Source organism: Botryllus schlosseri, chromosome 8 (genome assembly GCF_051294905.1).
Source record: "Botryllus schlosseri isolate E-star chromosome 8, Bs_hap1, whole genome shotgun sequence".
In the NCBI taxonomy this organism is placed as follows: domain Eukaryota; kingdom Metazoa; phylum Chordata; class Ascidiacea; order Stolidobranchia; family Styelidae; genus Botryllus; species Botryllus schlosseri.
In genome coordinates, this window is record NC_137243.1 from 7,681,248 (window position 1) to 7,697,278 (window position 16,031).

A 16,031-nucleotide genomic window follows, 5' to 3' on the forward strand; every position below is an offset into this window, starting at 1 on the left:
CAACTTTTGTACTACTACGATTTTGACAAATTTTGACATATCAAAACATGGCCGCTCTAATGATTATACAAACCAAAATAGTTCAAGGAAATCTCAGCCGAAGTCAATATTGAAACCAATTAATAATAGAGTGAATATCATGACTTATTTTGCTCATGAAATATCCTCCTGATATTAATATGCAATGATAGCCGCGCCAGTGGCTGTGTACTGTATCACTAAATAACCTGCTGTGATTGACCTATATCCTATCTGCAGTCTGCACCAAACAATGAAGCGACAACAAATCTGACGGCATCTGGGCTCTCGACCGTGAATCACGTGTTGCCCATCTATCCGTAGGTTAGTTATCTATAATCTATCAGTGGGTTGGCATTCTACAATACGATTTCAGATCACGATGCTGCATCGTTATTTCGTCTGGCTAACTAACCAGACCACTGGATATTATAAAACGTCTTATCTGACAAAGCACGGTTTTGTTTTCACTCCTCATCCTAATTCCTACGTCCCTCGATAAAAATAATATTATTTCTTTAATTATATACTATAGACGCAAATCCAACACGTGCATATATTATAATACTTTTTCAACGACATACTGCACCCTATCCTTAATCCTAACCCATAGGAAATTAGGTAAATAACATTTTACATTTCCAATTACGTGAGCCATAATTACCGAGCATTCAAAACACGCTTATATTACGCCACAATGACATCTGACATAGCATACTATGTACGCAGATAAACGCATTTATTACTACAATATCTGAACTAGACTTGAATTGTTGTTAAATACGACGCTACGGTTGTCAAGGAGCACGGTTGAATTTATGATTATTAAATTACATGTTCAACAGCAGCAATTGTAATTGTAATTGTAATGTAATTGAAGCATGCAAGGAGTAATTGTAATTGTAATTGTAATTTGATATTTTTAGCATGGAGTAATTGTAATTGTAATGTAATTGAAACATTCATGAAAGTAATTGTAATTGTAATCGAACTGAAATAATGTAATTGATCCAACTCTGCCGCACAGTGCACACTCCTAGACTACAGCAATATTTTCTATATTTATATATATTTTTGGGTAAGCCTACTATATTAGGCTACTATAAAATGCACCAGCAGGTTGCACACCCGGTGATTTCCCACCTTTCACGGTCGCGACCTCATTTTCAACTGGAAAATGTTCCGTGGCAAAACTCAAAACTTGATAAGCTGATTACTAAAAAAATCCAGCTTGCCCAACATACTCACGGCCTAGGAAAGGAAGCTCATTACGTCCAAAGTCATCGCGATCTCCAGATAAAGGCAAACGACCTCTAGATTTGGTCTTGGGCCCCCCATCGGGCGATAAATTAAACTCCTCGTGGCTTCGCTCCATATGGCATTGTTACGTCACAATCCAAAACTCCGCCCCAATGCATAAATTGAGGCTGATTATGGTGTGTTCCAGGGCGATGAGCAGAATGAAATTTATATTTACGAAATAAATACCGCGGTAGCTTTCGATTGATACCAATGTTAACAAATTCCACGTTCGGCAAGCCACTCTAAATAGTGCCGTAAATGGGAGACATTCACAAACCACTTGGGGCGCCAACACCTCGTCCTATAGTCCGTAGCAAAGTGACTTTGGTCCGTAGTAAACAAAACTTATAGCTTTATTCGATTGCCAGTAAACTCGGCCCAAGGTAAATTCGGCCCGTCGAATTCGGCCCTCGGTCACTTCGGCTGTCGGTGAATTCAGCCCTCGGTGAATTCGGCCCTCGGTAAATTCGGCCAGGGCCAGAGTAACAATAACAGTTACAATACCATTATCTAACCTGAACCCTTACCCTAACCTAACCCTAATCCTAACCTAACCCTAATCCTAACCTAACCCTAAACCTAACCTAACCCTAATCCTAACCTAACCCTAATCCTAACCTAACCCTAATCCTAACCCTAACCTAACCCTAATCCCAACCCTAACGCTAATCCTAACCCTAAACCTAACCCCCAACCTCCAAATCACTTGATAATATTATAATTATGTAATATAATACACATTATTACTTCGTAATACAATTTCACACAATGTTCTCCGAGGGCCGAATATACCGATAAAATTCGGCTGTCGGTAAATTCGGCCCCGTAAACATCGGCATATATATATACATATATATATTTATACGCATACCCTGTTCTCCAAATCACTTGATAATAATATAATTATGAAATTAATTCACATTAATAGTTGGTAATACATTTTTATAAAAAATTCTCCGAGGGCAGAATTGACCGAGTAACCAGTGAATTGACCGGTGAATTCGGCCGTCGGTAAATTCGGTCCCCGTGAATATCCGCGCTGTCTCCCGTGATTACGCGATCTACGCATACCCTGACATCCAAATCACTTAATAATAGTATAATTATGTAATTAATTCATGTTAACGGTTGTTAATACATTTTAATACAATATTCTAGGTGGGCCGAATTTACTGATGTAATGGCCGAATTTGCCTGGGCCGAATTTACTTTGGGGCGAGTTTACTGGCAACCATAGTACCGTATGTCCGTATACTTCATAGTTTGTTATTGTTGCCATTGGTACAATGCGAATTTCATGGTTTGTGATTTTGATTGTTGCGTCATACTTTGTCTTTTTGGTTTTGCTTTTAAATCTGTTTAAATCCCTTTAGTGTGCCGATAACTCTTGAAAAGAGGCACCCGAAAAGTCTTCGAGTTTAATAAATATACTGCTGCAATGGATGTTGTATTGAAAGCTATATTCAAGTTCTGTACCACGAACAAGCTATTTATGAAACGAATTGATTAGATGCAATGCACTACCCATTTAGAAATTGATAGAAACTGTGCGATGACGGTTGAATCAATAGGAATAGCCTGTTTTATTGCTGCGAATATTAACCATTGTGATGCCAAGCTTTATGTCAGGGGTCTCAAACACACGGCCTGCGAAATCATTTTGTGCGTTTGCCCGCGTCAGCAGTTTCGATTTTGAAGTATTCGACGTCTTTTTTTCGATTTAAGATTTAAAATTCGCTCCAAAACTACCGTAATTTTCCAAGTATAGTATGCCCCCATGTATAATAAGCACCCCTAAAATAGCATGTAAATTCTGGGGAAAAGCCTGTACCCATGTATAGTACGCACCCTGCATTTCAGTACATGTACACTTGAATAGTTCCGATTTCGTATACGATGCCATTCTGTTTTGCGATGTCACTTTTGAACAATCATTACACAACGATCGCTAATCATTATGCAATTAGCGGGATTGTCTTCAAACGATAGTAGATAGCAGCCAAAGCCTGCGAGGCGGGCGGCGCGATAGTGCAGGCTAGCGACACGACATCTTGAGCACGAGAAGACCTTTTGCAGATGCGATTGCTAATCATTATACAATTAACGGTATCGTCTCTAAACGATAGTAGATAGCAGCCAAATCCTGCGAGGCCGGCGGCGAGTTCGTTTAGGTAGGCTTACCATATTTCGGAAATGAAAAAAGAGGACACTTTTTCAGAAATTTCAGACAAGCAAAACTGGAGTAAATTTCACCCGCTTCATGATCGGTTGACTAAAAAAAAAAAAAAAAAAAAAAAAAAGGTCATCACTTCCGCTCAGAGCTCAAAATCACGTTTTTCACTCCACATTGCTAGGTGGATGACTAAAAAAAAAAAAAAAAAAAAAAAAACGGTCTTCTTTTCGCTCAGATCTGAAATCACCACTTTTCCCTCCGAAATACCCGCCGGAGCTTCACTTCTGCGCTAATTTGCGGCATATCACTCGCAATTTCCTCTAAATCTGACCTAAATTTTCAAAAAAGAGGACAAAATCTCAAAAAAGAGGACAAAAGGGCGTCCTCCGAGGACACTTTCAAAAAAGTCAAAAAAGAGGACAAATCCTCTTAAAAGAGGACGTATGGTAAGCCTAGTTTAGACCAACGAACCGACGTCTTGCGCAAGATGCCTGTTACCGATGCGATTGCGCCTAGGCTAACGGCTATGTCATGCGCAACAGGTCTGTCGGAGATGCGACTGATTACGCAAGCGATTATATATTGCGCACATGGCCTCTAGTATATGTATAAATTGCATATGCGATTGTTTGGGCCTATCGTTGACGCGATGAATTGGCGAGAATTGCCACGCGCGAGTGTCTATTAGTGACCTAGGTACTTATTTATGACCATGAAGATTTTGGAGTAGTTAATTCTAATCTTTGCTCCCTTACCCCTGAAAAACACAAAACTTGCCTCCCCTACACCCTAGCCTTTCCAAGATATATAGCGAATTGTTGAAAATTGTTCAAAGTTACCCTGGTTTACGGTACTTGAATCTGAATCGAGTAATAATTTTAATGATTCGAGTCGAGTAGTAAAAGACGATTTTTTCGAGTACTGAAATTATACGCTACTGGCTACTGAAAGTAAATTTATCGACGAGAATTATAGTTTCGATACTCATTTTCACTGCGGAAGCCTTTTTTCGATTTTTCATGCAACTAACTTTTTACTGGAAATATTTAGCACTATATGTAAATAGATCGCTTGATAATTTCACTGTCGTTTAAATTTGTGGTCCTTTCTGATTTGACGTACATTCAGGCTAGACCGCCAAAATTATATTTTCACTGTGTCATTTTTTTCAGGCCATTGATTTTGTTGATGTCGCCAACATTGAGTTTCACTGCAGTGCCTTGCATACGGATCGATCGGAATATCTCATACCTGATAATTTCAAGGAACTTGTCCGTAAATGCAACTTTCCACTGATTTGACTGCATCAAAAACATGCCCTAGTTATTACCAAAGGCCCACACACATCAGCAAAAGCATTTAGAGGAATCCACATCCACAGCATGCCCTTATCATGAAAAGCAAAACCGAATTATACATAGCACTTTCTGATGTACTACAGCACAGAGCATAAGTTTTCGAAACAATGATAGAATAAAAAGTAACACTTTTGTAGAAGTTGGGATAGACAAGTAAATGTGCGCGTTGATCAAACCTAACATTTGTTGATAAAAACACCCTCACAAAATGGTTTCTCGGGCACAGATTATCATTTTTCCTGGAACACCATTTCTGATTGTGATTTTGTCCGTCAATCATAACTTCAACCTATCGGTAATTCCTCACAATATGTTTTATTATGTTTTCAGGCTGTAGCAGACTTGATGATCTCCCGATCCCTTTGCTACAGCCTGGTTCTGAATTGAATTATATATACTGTGCTATCTATTAATCTCTTTATGTATTTTCAATGTTCATGGAACTGAATAAATTCTCTCTCACTCTCTCTCTTTCTCTAATGAATAGTTTTTGTCTCATTTGTCTGATCCTCTTCCCATAAAACACTATCTCACCTGTTACCGTGTTATGAATGTGAAACCGACTGGAACCCTAATTTTTAGTGTCAGACCGGTACCCATCTAAAATCAGCAGTCTGCAGCTCACACTTGTCCGGTCACTGCCCCGCTGTAAGGTGTAAGTTGGATACCGATGAAAATATCTGATTGTGGTGCTGCTCTCCAATGATATCTTTTTGAGAAGATGTTATGCAGAGAGCAATATGGATTAAGAATTTCTCATTGTATATGGTTACATTGACAGCAAAGTGCAACTCTAGGGGTATACCTGCGGATAAAAACTACCATACCAGACAATGCGGAGAAAATGTTGTTGGCGGAGCGTGCCAACTCGCATGTAAGGACGGTTACAGAATAGATTCAACTTCAAGGCAACGGAGAGCTTCCTGCATTGCAACCTCAGACGGACTCGCAAAATGGGACTTTGACAGTGTCCCTAGTTGTCAAGGTGAGATAATAACTATTTCCTAACCGGTCAATAATTTTCCATCACTGATTAGAGCCAGGTCTCTCCGAGTAGCCCTTTCAAATATTGAATCAAACGATCATGTCAAATCAACAGGAATTAGCTTATTGTAGATACTTTGCAATTAAAACAATGTATTAATTGTAAAGTGACTTAGATCAACAGCTCACGATAGCATTGAAAGTAACAGTGAATTTATTATGTTGTAAAATGGTGATTAGATAGAGTGCAGATGTTGCAGTCCAATTCAAAGCAGCTATTACTCAATCCTTATCCATCCGTAGATCAAATAGAACGTGAACTGTTGACGTGGACTCTGTGACTGAATGTAACTAACATGTTATTGTGCAGTGTTCATTAACCCCAGTATTTGTGTGATTAAGCTCAAATTAATAAATTCTGCATTTAGCTACTTGAACCTATATGATCATGAGGTATGCACCTACCCTGCATTTATATGAATTTGGCATATCCTTGCTATATAACACTAGACCAGGCCATGGTGAGACATTCTCACAATGTAACAAGGAGTACGTTTCTGGCTATGATATTCTGGAAAGAGATGCCGTTATTTTATGCAATAAAGCTAATGAAACTAATGCTCGTTAAGAAATATTCTAGCATTCAATGTTTTAGCACTCATTCCTCAGCACAGTACACATGATTTGTCACACCCACAATTTACACTGCTTTATTTGATTGAACCCAGGAAAATCTGCGGCTCCTATGCTGTAATAGGCTATGTTATGTATTTTATTATCTGTGGTCATTTATTTTCAGCCATAACATGCAAGTCCCTGCGACAGCCTGCGAGAAGCCATGTTGTTGAGACTGCCTGCACTTTTTCAATAAATGGAACGTGTGAATTATCTTGCCCACTGTATTTCAAATTTGCTCGTCCCTGGTCCACACAAGATAAAGTCACAGTTACCTGCTTGCTTTCATCAGATAAACTCTCCGCATACTGGAAAACACCTTTTTCAGTCAGAATGCCAACTCCACTATGTAAAGGTATTATACCTATATGAAGCTCATTCCTGTTAGTATTCAAAATGAGTATTATTATATGTTATTCAAGAGCAACAGCTGCTTGCTATGTGTATGACTTGTTCTTCTGTAGTTCTTCTGCCCTTTTTTTATAATAGTAAAATAAATAAGGAATGGTGCTCTACTATATTTTGAGTAACATTGGCTTAGAATATGCCTGATTCTGCTATCTGCTGGGCATTTGATAGCTCATTGAGTGTTGTCCAAAATTTGAGGTAATATAATTAATGATAGTTCTAGCGATCCACCAATATTTTGACAATAAAGATGCGGATGGCATACGGAATTGTGCAAAAAGAGCATGCATAGTAGTCAAAATACAGTCTGAATTAATTTATTTGCAGAAATCTTGTGTAATAGAATGTTTCTGAGGGGAATCTACGAAAGGGGATTTTGTCCAGAAAAACCGGTCAACGCACAATGTCAAATACGATGTGCAAACGGATTCAAATTTGATAACAATGAGATTAAGCGAAATGTCACCTGTACTTATTCTGAAGTCCAGAAGGCTGCGTCGTGGCCAAAACCCATGTGCAATCGTAAGTGTTTTCTGTCAAGTTGTTCTTCACTGATTTCGAATTGTGGCTAATGAACCTATAGTATTGTCACTTGCCCCCATGTTGTCATTAAGCTTGATTTAATAACTATTGATCCAACATCCAACAGTTTTGTGTAATAGCTTATCAAGAACCAATGTGGAATGTGGATGTTACATTGATAGACAGCACATTGTCATTTCGACATCCTCCGATCTACTTATTGCATCACATTGTCTCTTTATGTGTTGAGCGTAGAGACATGCGGTGAGGTTCATGGTTGGTGAGGCACTAACCTTTTAAAGTCAGATTTACAAATATATATATACCCAAAATGGTAGTTGATTCAGTTAGCAACTTGTTTCTTATCAATGGGGCAATTTTTTTTACCTTAAAATACTTACTTTTGACACAATTTTTCCCTCGTGAATGTAAATTAGGTGTTAGTAGTTACATCAGGCATTATGGCAGAAATAATCAAAATTTGTTGTCGTACAACGAATGATACTTTCCTACATTCTCGGGTAGAAAGTGTTTGTCCTTACTAAGTAGCTTGCCAAGATTGGAGAAAGAACGTTCAACAGCAGCAGTTGTTGGCTGGCAACAATGCTGGTGACAAACCGTGTTGCTTCATTCCGACAATGTTGTCTACGTCTCAATTTTTCATCATGAGCTTCTTGATATAAGAACTAATCCCCACACAGTCTTGCTTCAGTTAGGATATTGCGGTACTTTGAGCATAACACGATGTAAAGCTATTTGCTTCATTTGACCGTTTATGAATCACAATGAACAGACAATAGGCGGTCTACAACGGTATGCCTATAAAGTAGGCTACCAGCTGTAAAAGGTCCAATGATAAGTTCACCGACAGTGCAAACATCTACCATACAAATGGAATGGAGGTTGCAAAAAAAAAATTTAACTTTGTAAACATTTTGTCAGTTTTTTGGCCCAACGCTACAATTTCGACCTTTTTTGACGTGTTAAAAAAATCGCCCTGCTTATCACATAAGCACTCTTCACACACTTCACGCGCAAGAAGTTTCTAGACATATCCACAATTGAAGGTACAGGTTCGGCTCAATTTATTAGCAATTTCATCAGTTCAATACACCACAAAATTTGCGTTACAATGAAAAGATAGGAAGGTGTCAAAATGACTTGGAGTAGTCTTTCGAATCAGACATCCACCTTCGCCTAGGTATTGCTGGAAAATACATGACATATATATCAGTAAAGGAATGTGCGACCTTTGCAATACATGCTGGCCGTCGCAACTTCACGATTCATACTACACCGTAGCTTTGCGAGGCCGATAACTCATTGTATAACTGCGCTGGGATTGTCAGATTGTTAGCTAACAGTGGGTGAAGAAAATCCCTCTGTGACCCACCTAATTGTTTCTCTGCGCTGTCCGTGTAGATCAGTGGTTCCCAACCTTTTTCGACCCATTGCCCCCTTTCCAAGCTCAACGCCGATCATCGCCCCCCAAATTTTGGGTACCGATAAATGGGCATACAAACTGTAATCACCGGCGGGTTGACAAAAAAAAGGTCAACTTTTCGGCTCGATGTCGTCAAATTTGATACTTTTGCAACTAAATTTCCGTGGGTTGCCTGAAAAAAAAAGGTCATCCGTTTTGACGCGTCATCGCCCCCTTCGCTATTTTCGCCCCCTGTCGCCTCCTTTGTCCATTTTCGCCCCCCTATCACCTCCAACGTCATTTTCGCCCCCCTAGACCGCCAAATCGCCCCCTGGGGGGCAATATCGCCCACGTTGGGAACCACTGGTGTAGATAATAATGCCAAATTTCAAATTCCTTGGCGATTTTTAGGGGATTCTGGTGTTCTGACATTATTAATACCAGTATTTAGATATTCGGAATCAGTGCGACAATAGCATTCGATTAAATTATTTCAAATTCTGAGCCGTTGATGATGATTTACGCTGTCACAGCTGAGGCTTAGCCAATCTGTGCCTGATTGTACTGATTGAGCACTGAGCAGATATATATATATATATGTATATAATAACCACTGATTGAATTGTATTTGGTCTGTACTTGAAGACATTGTGTCCAATGTGTTAAATGGAGTATTGCTCATACATTTCCTTGATTGCTAATCATAATCATGTGATACTTTGATTCGGGATATGTATGCTGTGTTGTTGCATAGAGTAGCATCACGATTTCGTCTTCACATAAATGACGTTAGGCAGAGAGACTTATAAAGTTGATTCGATACAACTTTACAAGTTTGTGGTATTTTCAGGAGTCTGTAAAGCGATACCAGAGACGAGCTTTGGTACTCCACGCGATAAACACAAGCAAAAGACACCTAAATTATTGGAATATTGTAAATCCCGGAGTGCTTGCTACATTGGTTGTGAGAAAGGGTATGAGTTTCCTGACCGTAAAAACAAAAAACCTGTAGCATGTAATTCGCAAAATGGAAATTGGCAATGGCGTCCTGCCGATGCAGTACTCTGTGAACGTAAGTCGAAATATGACTTCCTCTGAAGAATCCGATAACATGTGATTGAGTTTTATCTCCAGCAATCACTAGTACACATGGGTATTGTCAATATTGGTTTTCTGGACTTGAGACCAGATCGGAAGACAATGCCAAGAAACATTGTAAAGATGTGCTCGGAGAAAGCGCAGTTCTTGCGATGCCAAAAACATATGATTGGATATTGCCCGACCAATTACCACGATTAGTAGGTGCCTATGTGGAGGAGAAGGGATTTTGGAATGATGAAACCTTGATAGAAGGTATTTGTTGACTAGATTTTATGAATTTGATCTAGTGCTAGTCAAGTTTCAGTGTCAGCATTAACGGAGTCTTATGATAATACTATAAATTATTATATCGTGTTACAGTTTTTCAACATAGCCCAAAATCTTTCGCATGACATCTTGAGTCACTATGACTTATATTCACATCAGGTCCAAATCCCTGACACTACTTGAGTATTTTGCACCAACTTGCAGCCTGGTTGTAGGCGTAGAAGTGCAGGTCTACTCCGCCCATTTTGACATTATCATGTGGAATACTGCGATTGATTTGTTGAATCAGAGCTCTTGAACTCTCTAACATACTTCACATAACTAAACCTTCAAAGCATATTCTACAGATGTTAGTTTGTCTCAAAACAGAAGAACATGTGTGACCTTAATTCGGACAAAGACATTAGTGAAATCGCCATGTGATTTGAAACATCGTTTCATATGTGAAAAATCACAGCAGGGAAGTATGTTTGGCATTATTTATGAATGTTGGATAGTGATATATTCACCCGTGATTTCATAACTTGAAGGCAACCCATGCGATGATTCTAAAAACTGTTCCGGTAATGGTCAATGTACCCCACTTGGCTGCTCATTTCGCTGCACATGTGAAGATATGTATTTCGGAAGGTATTGCGAAAAAGGTAACATGGATCGCATGAAATATGATATCTTCTTCTGGGTTACAGTGATATTTTCATCGCAGGGCCTTTTACTATTGGGATTAAGAATACAACTAAGGAAACATATAAACTATCACTCGAAAACAATGCAGACAATGACGCAGCAATTTTCCGTTTACTGGTGAATGGCAAGGAAGAGAGGAATGTGACCTTGAACCCGGGAGACGGGGAACATAAGTACGGGGCCAACATACTCTTGTTCGGGTTGAAATAATGCAGGAGCTGTCATCAACCGTATTGGCGATAGGACGATATGTGGTATTAATAGAATTTAGAAACGCGCAATGTCCCGAAAGTTGTGACGGCAGTGGTTTGTTACAAACATGCATACATACATACATAATATGCCGCCCACCGGAAAGGTGATATGTGGGAAACCAGATAATAGAAAATAATGTGGTGATTCTAAATTCAAGTGCAAAAAGAAACGAATGGGATCTTGTTCAACACTTGAAAAGAAGAAAGAAAATTTGGTACCAAAGTAGAAATAATAAAGAATTATATGAGAAATCCTAGATATATTGCATACTGCTTGTTTGATCAAATGTGTACTTCGGTGTTGTAAGCATTCCATAACACTCACTATATGGATCCTGGAAGCAGAAAGCTTCCTGATCTAACATGTATTTTCAGGATTATTTACAATTTATCGGAGTCAATGCTGAAGTATGAAACATACCTGAGCGTAGAAGCATCATTGGTCGGAAGAGAGGAAGATATGACAACATGTAAACGCGTACCTGGCAGTATCAGTCTTGTAAATGTCACCAGCGATGAATGCAACGGACACGTCCTGAATGTTTTGTGGCGGGGATTTGATCATGATGCTAGTCATTCTATGACATATTCCATGTATGTGAAGGGGGAAAGGTAAGTGTGAGTTGCAATTATTAGGCTACCTACTATTATGATTTCATTAAGAACTCGCTTCATAGAGTAGAACAGGGGTCAGGAACCTTTTTCGTCCGAGGAGCCATATTGACCCCGTATTTTCATTGTAACTCCCAAAAATGCCATCAAATTTAATCATCTGTTATGTCACGATTGAAAATTTGTGACGTCATTACAGCACTAATTCGAATTTACTACAATGCTACATGAGATATGTCGTGTGCGCGATATTGAGTAATGGACATGGATCTTTTGCAAGCTAAATCTTTTTCATTGTATTTCAGTGAGTGTATAAGCTTGAGACAAATAACAATTAGATTTCCAACAGATGTAGATAACAGTAAAAGTCCATCTATACTAATTACAGTTGATGCGTCTTTTGGTGTTGTATGGTATTACTGATAGCTTTGTAGTCTAGTTGATTGGTATTTTATATCGATGTTCATGAATTACTAGATGTTGAACATTTATGCTCCCAGAATCACGCAATTGGTGTGAAAGGAGAGGTAAGGGACAGAGCATGACATGTGAGAACGCAATTCGCCGTTAATAGCTTCGAATTTATATTAACTGATATATATCGAATGCAATTGTAATTCAGATCATCTGAATATTGATCGACCTCTCAATTTTTTCGAAGTATTCAGCGGTAACATAAAGTTGCGCTACACGCTTACATTTTAACGGTGGTACTAGTAAGCGCTTTACCAATCAGGAACCTGGACGGCTGTGACGTTCTTTGTAATTTCAATTTCGAATTGTGAATGTCACTTTCAAGGCAATTCACTTCTCGCCATAGACCAGAAAGAGGATGTTTATTTGAAAACTGTACTGTCCTAGTCCTACAGGCGTCGCCATTTCTGCTCTTTCACCAATCAACATATCGTGCAATCCATGATTTCGAGGCGCACTATGTTAAGTGTATCGAATTCGCAAGTGATATTGCTCGCCGGCACAACAGCAACTTAAATTTGAGGATTTTAATAAGAGGGGCCAGCCCCTAACTCTTGAATACCACTGTCTTAACTCCTCAAAGACAAATTTATGCTGACACGAGGATATTTATTCTGGGTGCTATGAAAATTTACTAAGTTGCTGCAATATTGATGAATTAACTACAAAATGAATAATTTGTCAAAGAGCTGTAACCTATCCCCAAAAAAGCCATTGGTTACTGACCCCTGGAATAGAAGGACATTTACCTTTATCAATATTGATATCAAATTATTTGAGGCTCAGAATGTATTGTGTATTAGAATAAATTGTATACTTAAGATGAAATGAAGTCTATCGACTGTCTAGACCGGAGGTTCTCAGTCTTCTCTTGGCCGTGGCCCATTTTCGGGTTTGAAAATGTTCTGCGGCCCACCTTATCCTAGCTATAGTCATAGTCATGTTGAATGTGTGCTATTGCTGCCGCCGATATGCCCATTTCTCTGAAATGTGCAAGTTTTCTCTTACTAATCAAAGCTTAATGTAGGCAGGCCTGTAGGGATCATAGCTTAATGTAGGCCTGTAGGGACATGAAATCGCTTGAAGCGCACGAAAATTTTCACGATGAATAAATCTCCAACAAACAACCAACGAAATGATTTTGAGCCCCTTCGAGCTCTCCCAATTCAGGGTCTTGGGTGCAACAGTTATGGCCCTGGAAGATCGTATAACTCGTGTGTACTTTTGCTGTTCCACTCCCGACGCGAAACCCAATGATCCAGTCCCAGAATCATCCACCGTGTGATTGCGGTTTTAGTTCCACTATGACGGGGAATGATATACCCATTTTGGGCCCGCTTCAAACAATTCTTTGGTGAATGAGGTACTACAGAGAAGTGGGGAACGAATTTTTTTAATATGCTAGGTGTACATTATACAATGTACATAGCATGACTTGTTCCTATTGAAGTTGCGATGTCAGAACTTGAATCCAATGTTACAATCAATTCATACTCTTACATTATGTACAATGACTTCTAGGCTGAACAAAGATTAATGTGCTGCGCTAAATCCTCAATGCATTACGATTCGTTGCGGTGGTGCCGTATACTTCCACAGGAAGTCAATAATTGCTGATGATAATAAATTGTAATTGTTACGACCTGCCAAAGTACCAAAAATCTTCATCAAATGCACTTCAGTCGTAGTTTAATGCACACCCTTTTCAAGGGCATACGACGTATGACACTGCCGTATTACTTGGTTGCTTCAGCACTAATCGCCATTTATAATCCATATGTAATCGAAATTATTTTCGTTGCTGTTGGCCGTGGGTTGTCATGGCCCGGGGACGAAATCCGCCGATTCTCTCTTATTTTCGACTTGTACATTGTAAGTCACCACATCTCATCAGAGTTGGATGAAAAGCTATCATTCGATGATATGAATATATTTTTGAATATATAAACATCACAAATATAACTAAACTTTATTCACTAATTCTACAATTTTCAAAAAAGCTCTGTAGCCCACCTCAAAATTAGTCCTGTGGCCCACCCTTTAAGAACCCCTGGTCTAGGCACATACTATAGGTTTCTATAATTTTGCAACCGCATGTCTCTTGGGTATGGGTACAATATGTGTGAGTTTTCAGTTTCACAGATACCGGGTTCATAATTATTCATTTCAGTTTTATGCTAATAAAAGAAGAAAACTGATTTCTCTGTAACATGCAACAATAAATGTGGCTGTTTGGAGCTGCCTTCACCTTGTAGCACCTTTTATAAGATTTATGTCATGAATCATTTACTTGTGTTAGAACACAAGATGTATCTTCAAAGAAAAATCACATCAAATATGGACCGTTTTGCATGTCGTGTAGTACATTGAAACTTGATTTGTTTTTCTCTGACAAACTTCATTCAAGGCTGCCGATTTTTAATGTTCAGGATTGGAAACACACGGGCAGGGAATTGGCTTCGAATTTCTGAATTAGATCCTGCTTCTAAAACTCTCATTCAGGTTTGTAATTTGCTTGCATAAAATAAAAATTATGATTCAATATTCCATTCAGGCATAGGCGCCGACTTACGCGCTGCGCCACCTCGTGACCATATTTACGAAGTGGCGGCCACCTCGTCCAAATTCTCAAACGCCTAAGTGATTTGTGACCAGTAATTATTAATCAGGCGAATGGATGCGACCTCGTTAGAGACGTCTTCGATCACGATACGCGCGTGTGCCAGGCTCGTAGCCACGGGGGTTTCGGCGGTCGAAATTCCCTATTTGAAACACGAAACCCCGTCATTTTGAAATGATAATTAGAACTCGAATAGTCAGTTGCAATTCAATAATTGGGTTATCGGTGTTTCGCGCGGCTGATTTGCGAGAAACGTGTTGTCAATTAGGGAGAAAAGTCTGGGATTATCTCCCGCTGAGATGGTCGCTAAATTAGGTCATTCATTCTCGTGCGCGTGGCAATCGTCGCTACCCTGATTTATCGCGTATCGAGCTAGCCTGCTTCTGCAGGCTTGAACAATCGCATCTGCAATAGGCCCAGTTCACACTATATCATCGCTTTCCTGCGCAATCGCATCTGCATTGGCGGCTTTGCCCTATGGTGTGCACGATAGCTGGCTTACACGATAGCATCTGCAATAGGCCTGGTCCGAAAGCTATCATTGCTGGCCTAACTATTGCGTCTCGGGCATAACATGCCTTGGCTTTTATCTCTCGCTGGTTTTGAGACAATGCGGTCGAGTTTACGCTAAGTAGTGATTGTTTTATGTCATATTTGTTGAAAAGCGACATCGCGAAACTGAGTAACATCGAGTCGTTGCAAACAGACTTTAACGTGCGTAATTGATTCCTGCTAATACTTGAAAGTAGCGATCAGAAGATGTGTATCATGGCTCGAGTTCTGAAAGACGACTAAGGTTTGAAAGCGGTGCCATCAAGTTCAGAATTCCGGAAACTGTCGCCGAGACTGCGTAATACGCGCGTGTATTTAATTGTTCACCAGATATCGGGTACTCGCTATCAACACTCCCGGACTCTTTGGCACACTTATCATATGCCTATGATCGTCAATACGAAGAGATTATATGATCGCCATTTACACATGTACCTGACCCGAATTGAATTGATGTCATATTGGTAAATTTGAAAAAAAATCCAAGTCCGCCTAATTTTTCGACTGGCTACGCGCCTAGGGTGCACTGAGAAGCACCACCCTAGATCTCCTATCCTGACCAGGCGCCCAAACAGACGTTCTGTTTTTCTGAAATCTAAAA

The 16,031-nt window shown here is 39.5% G+C and overlaps 1 protein-coding gene across 2 annotated transcripts in view; it reads left to right on the forward strand.

The window, feature by feature from the left end:
* LOC145444078 (receptor-type tyrosine-protein phosphatase S-like) overlaps positions 1 to 16,031 on the forward strand; it is a 59,744-nt gene that overhangs the window by 11,615 nt on the left and 32,098 nt on the right. The window contains exons 2-11 of one of the 2 annotated variants that reach the window (XM_080321993.1): positions 5,633 to 5,836; positions 6,635 to 6,865; positions 7,246 to 7,440; positions 9,714 to 9,935; positions 9,998 to 10,216; positions 10,579 to 10,695; positions 10,762 to 10,875; positions 10,938 to 11,091; positions 11,548 to 11,784; positions 14,688 to 14,760. In XM_080321993.1, the coding sequence (XP_080178119.1) occupies positions 5,633 to 5,836; positions 6,635 to 6,865; positions 7,246 to 7,440; positions 9,714 to 9,935; positions 9,998 to 10,216; positions 10,579 to 10,695; positions 10,762 to 10,875; positions 10,938 to 11,091; positions 11,548 to 11,784; positions 14,688 to 14,760 (1,766 nt within the window). The remainder of the gene's footprint in view (positions 1 to 5,632; positions 5,837 to 6,634; positions 6,866 to 7,245; positions 7,441 to 9,713; positions 9,936 to 9,997; positions 10,217 to 10,578; positions 10,696 to 10,761; positions 10,876 to 10,937; positions 11,092 to 11,547; positions 11,785 to 14,687; positions 14,761 to 16,031) is intronic. The other variant, XM_080321994.1, reaches the window with a different exon arrangement.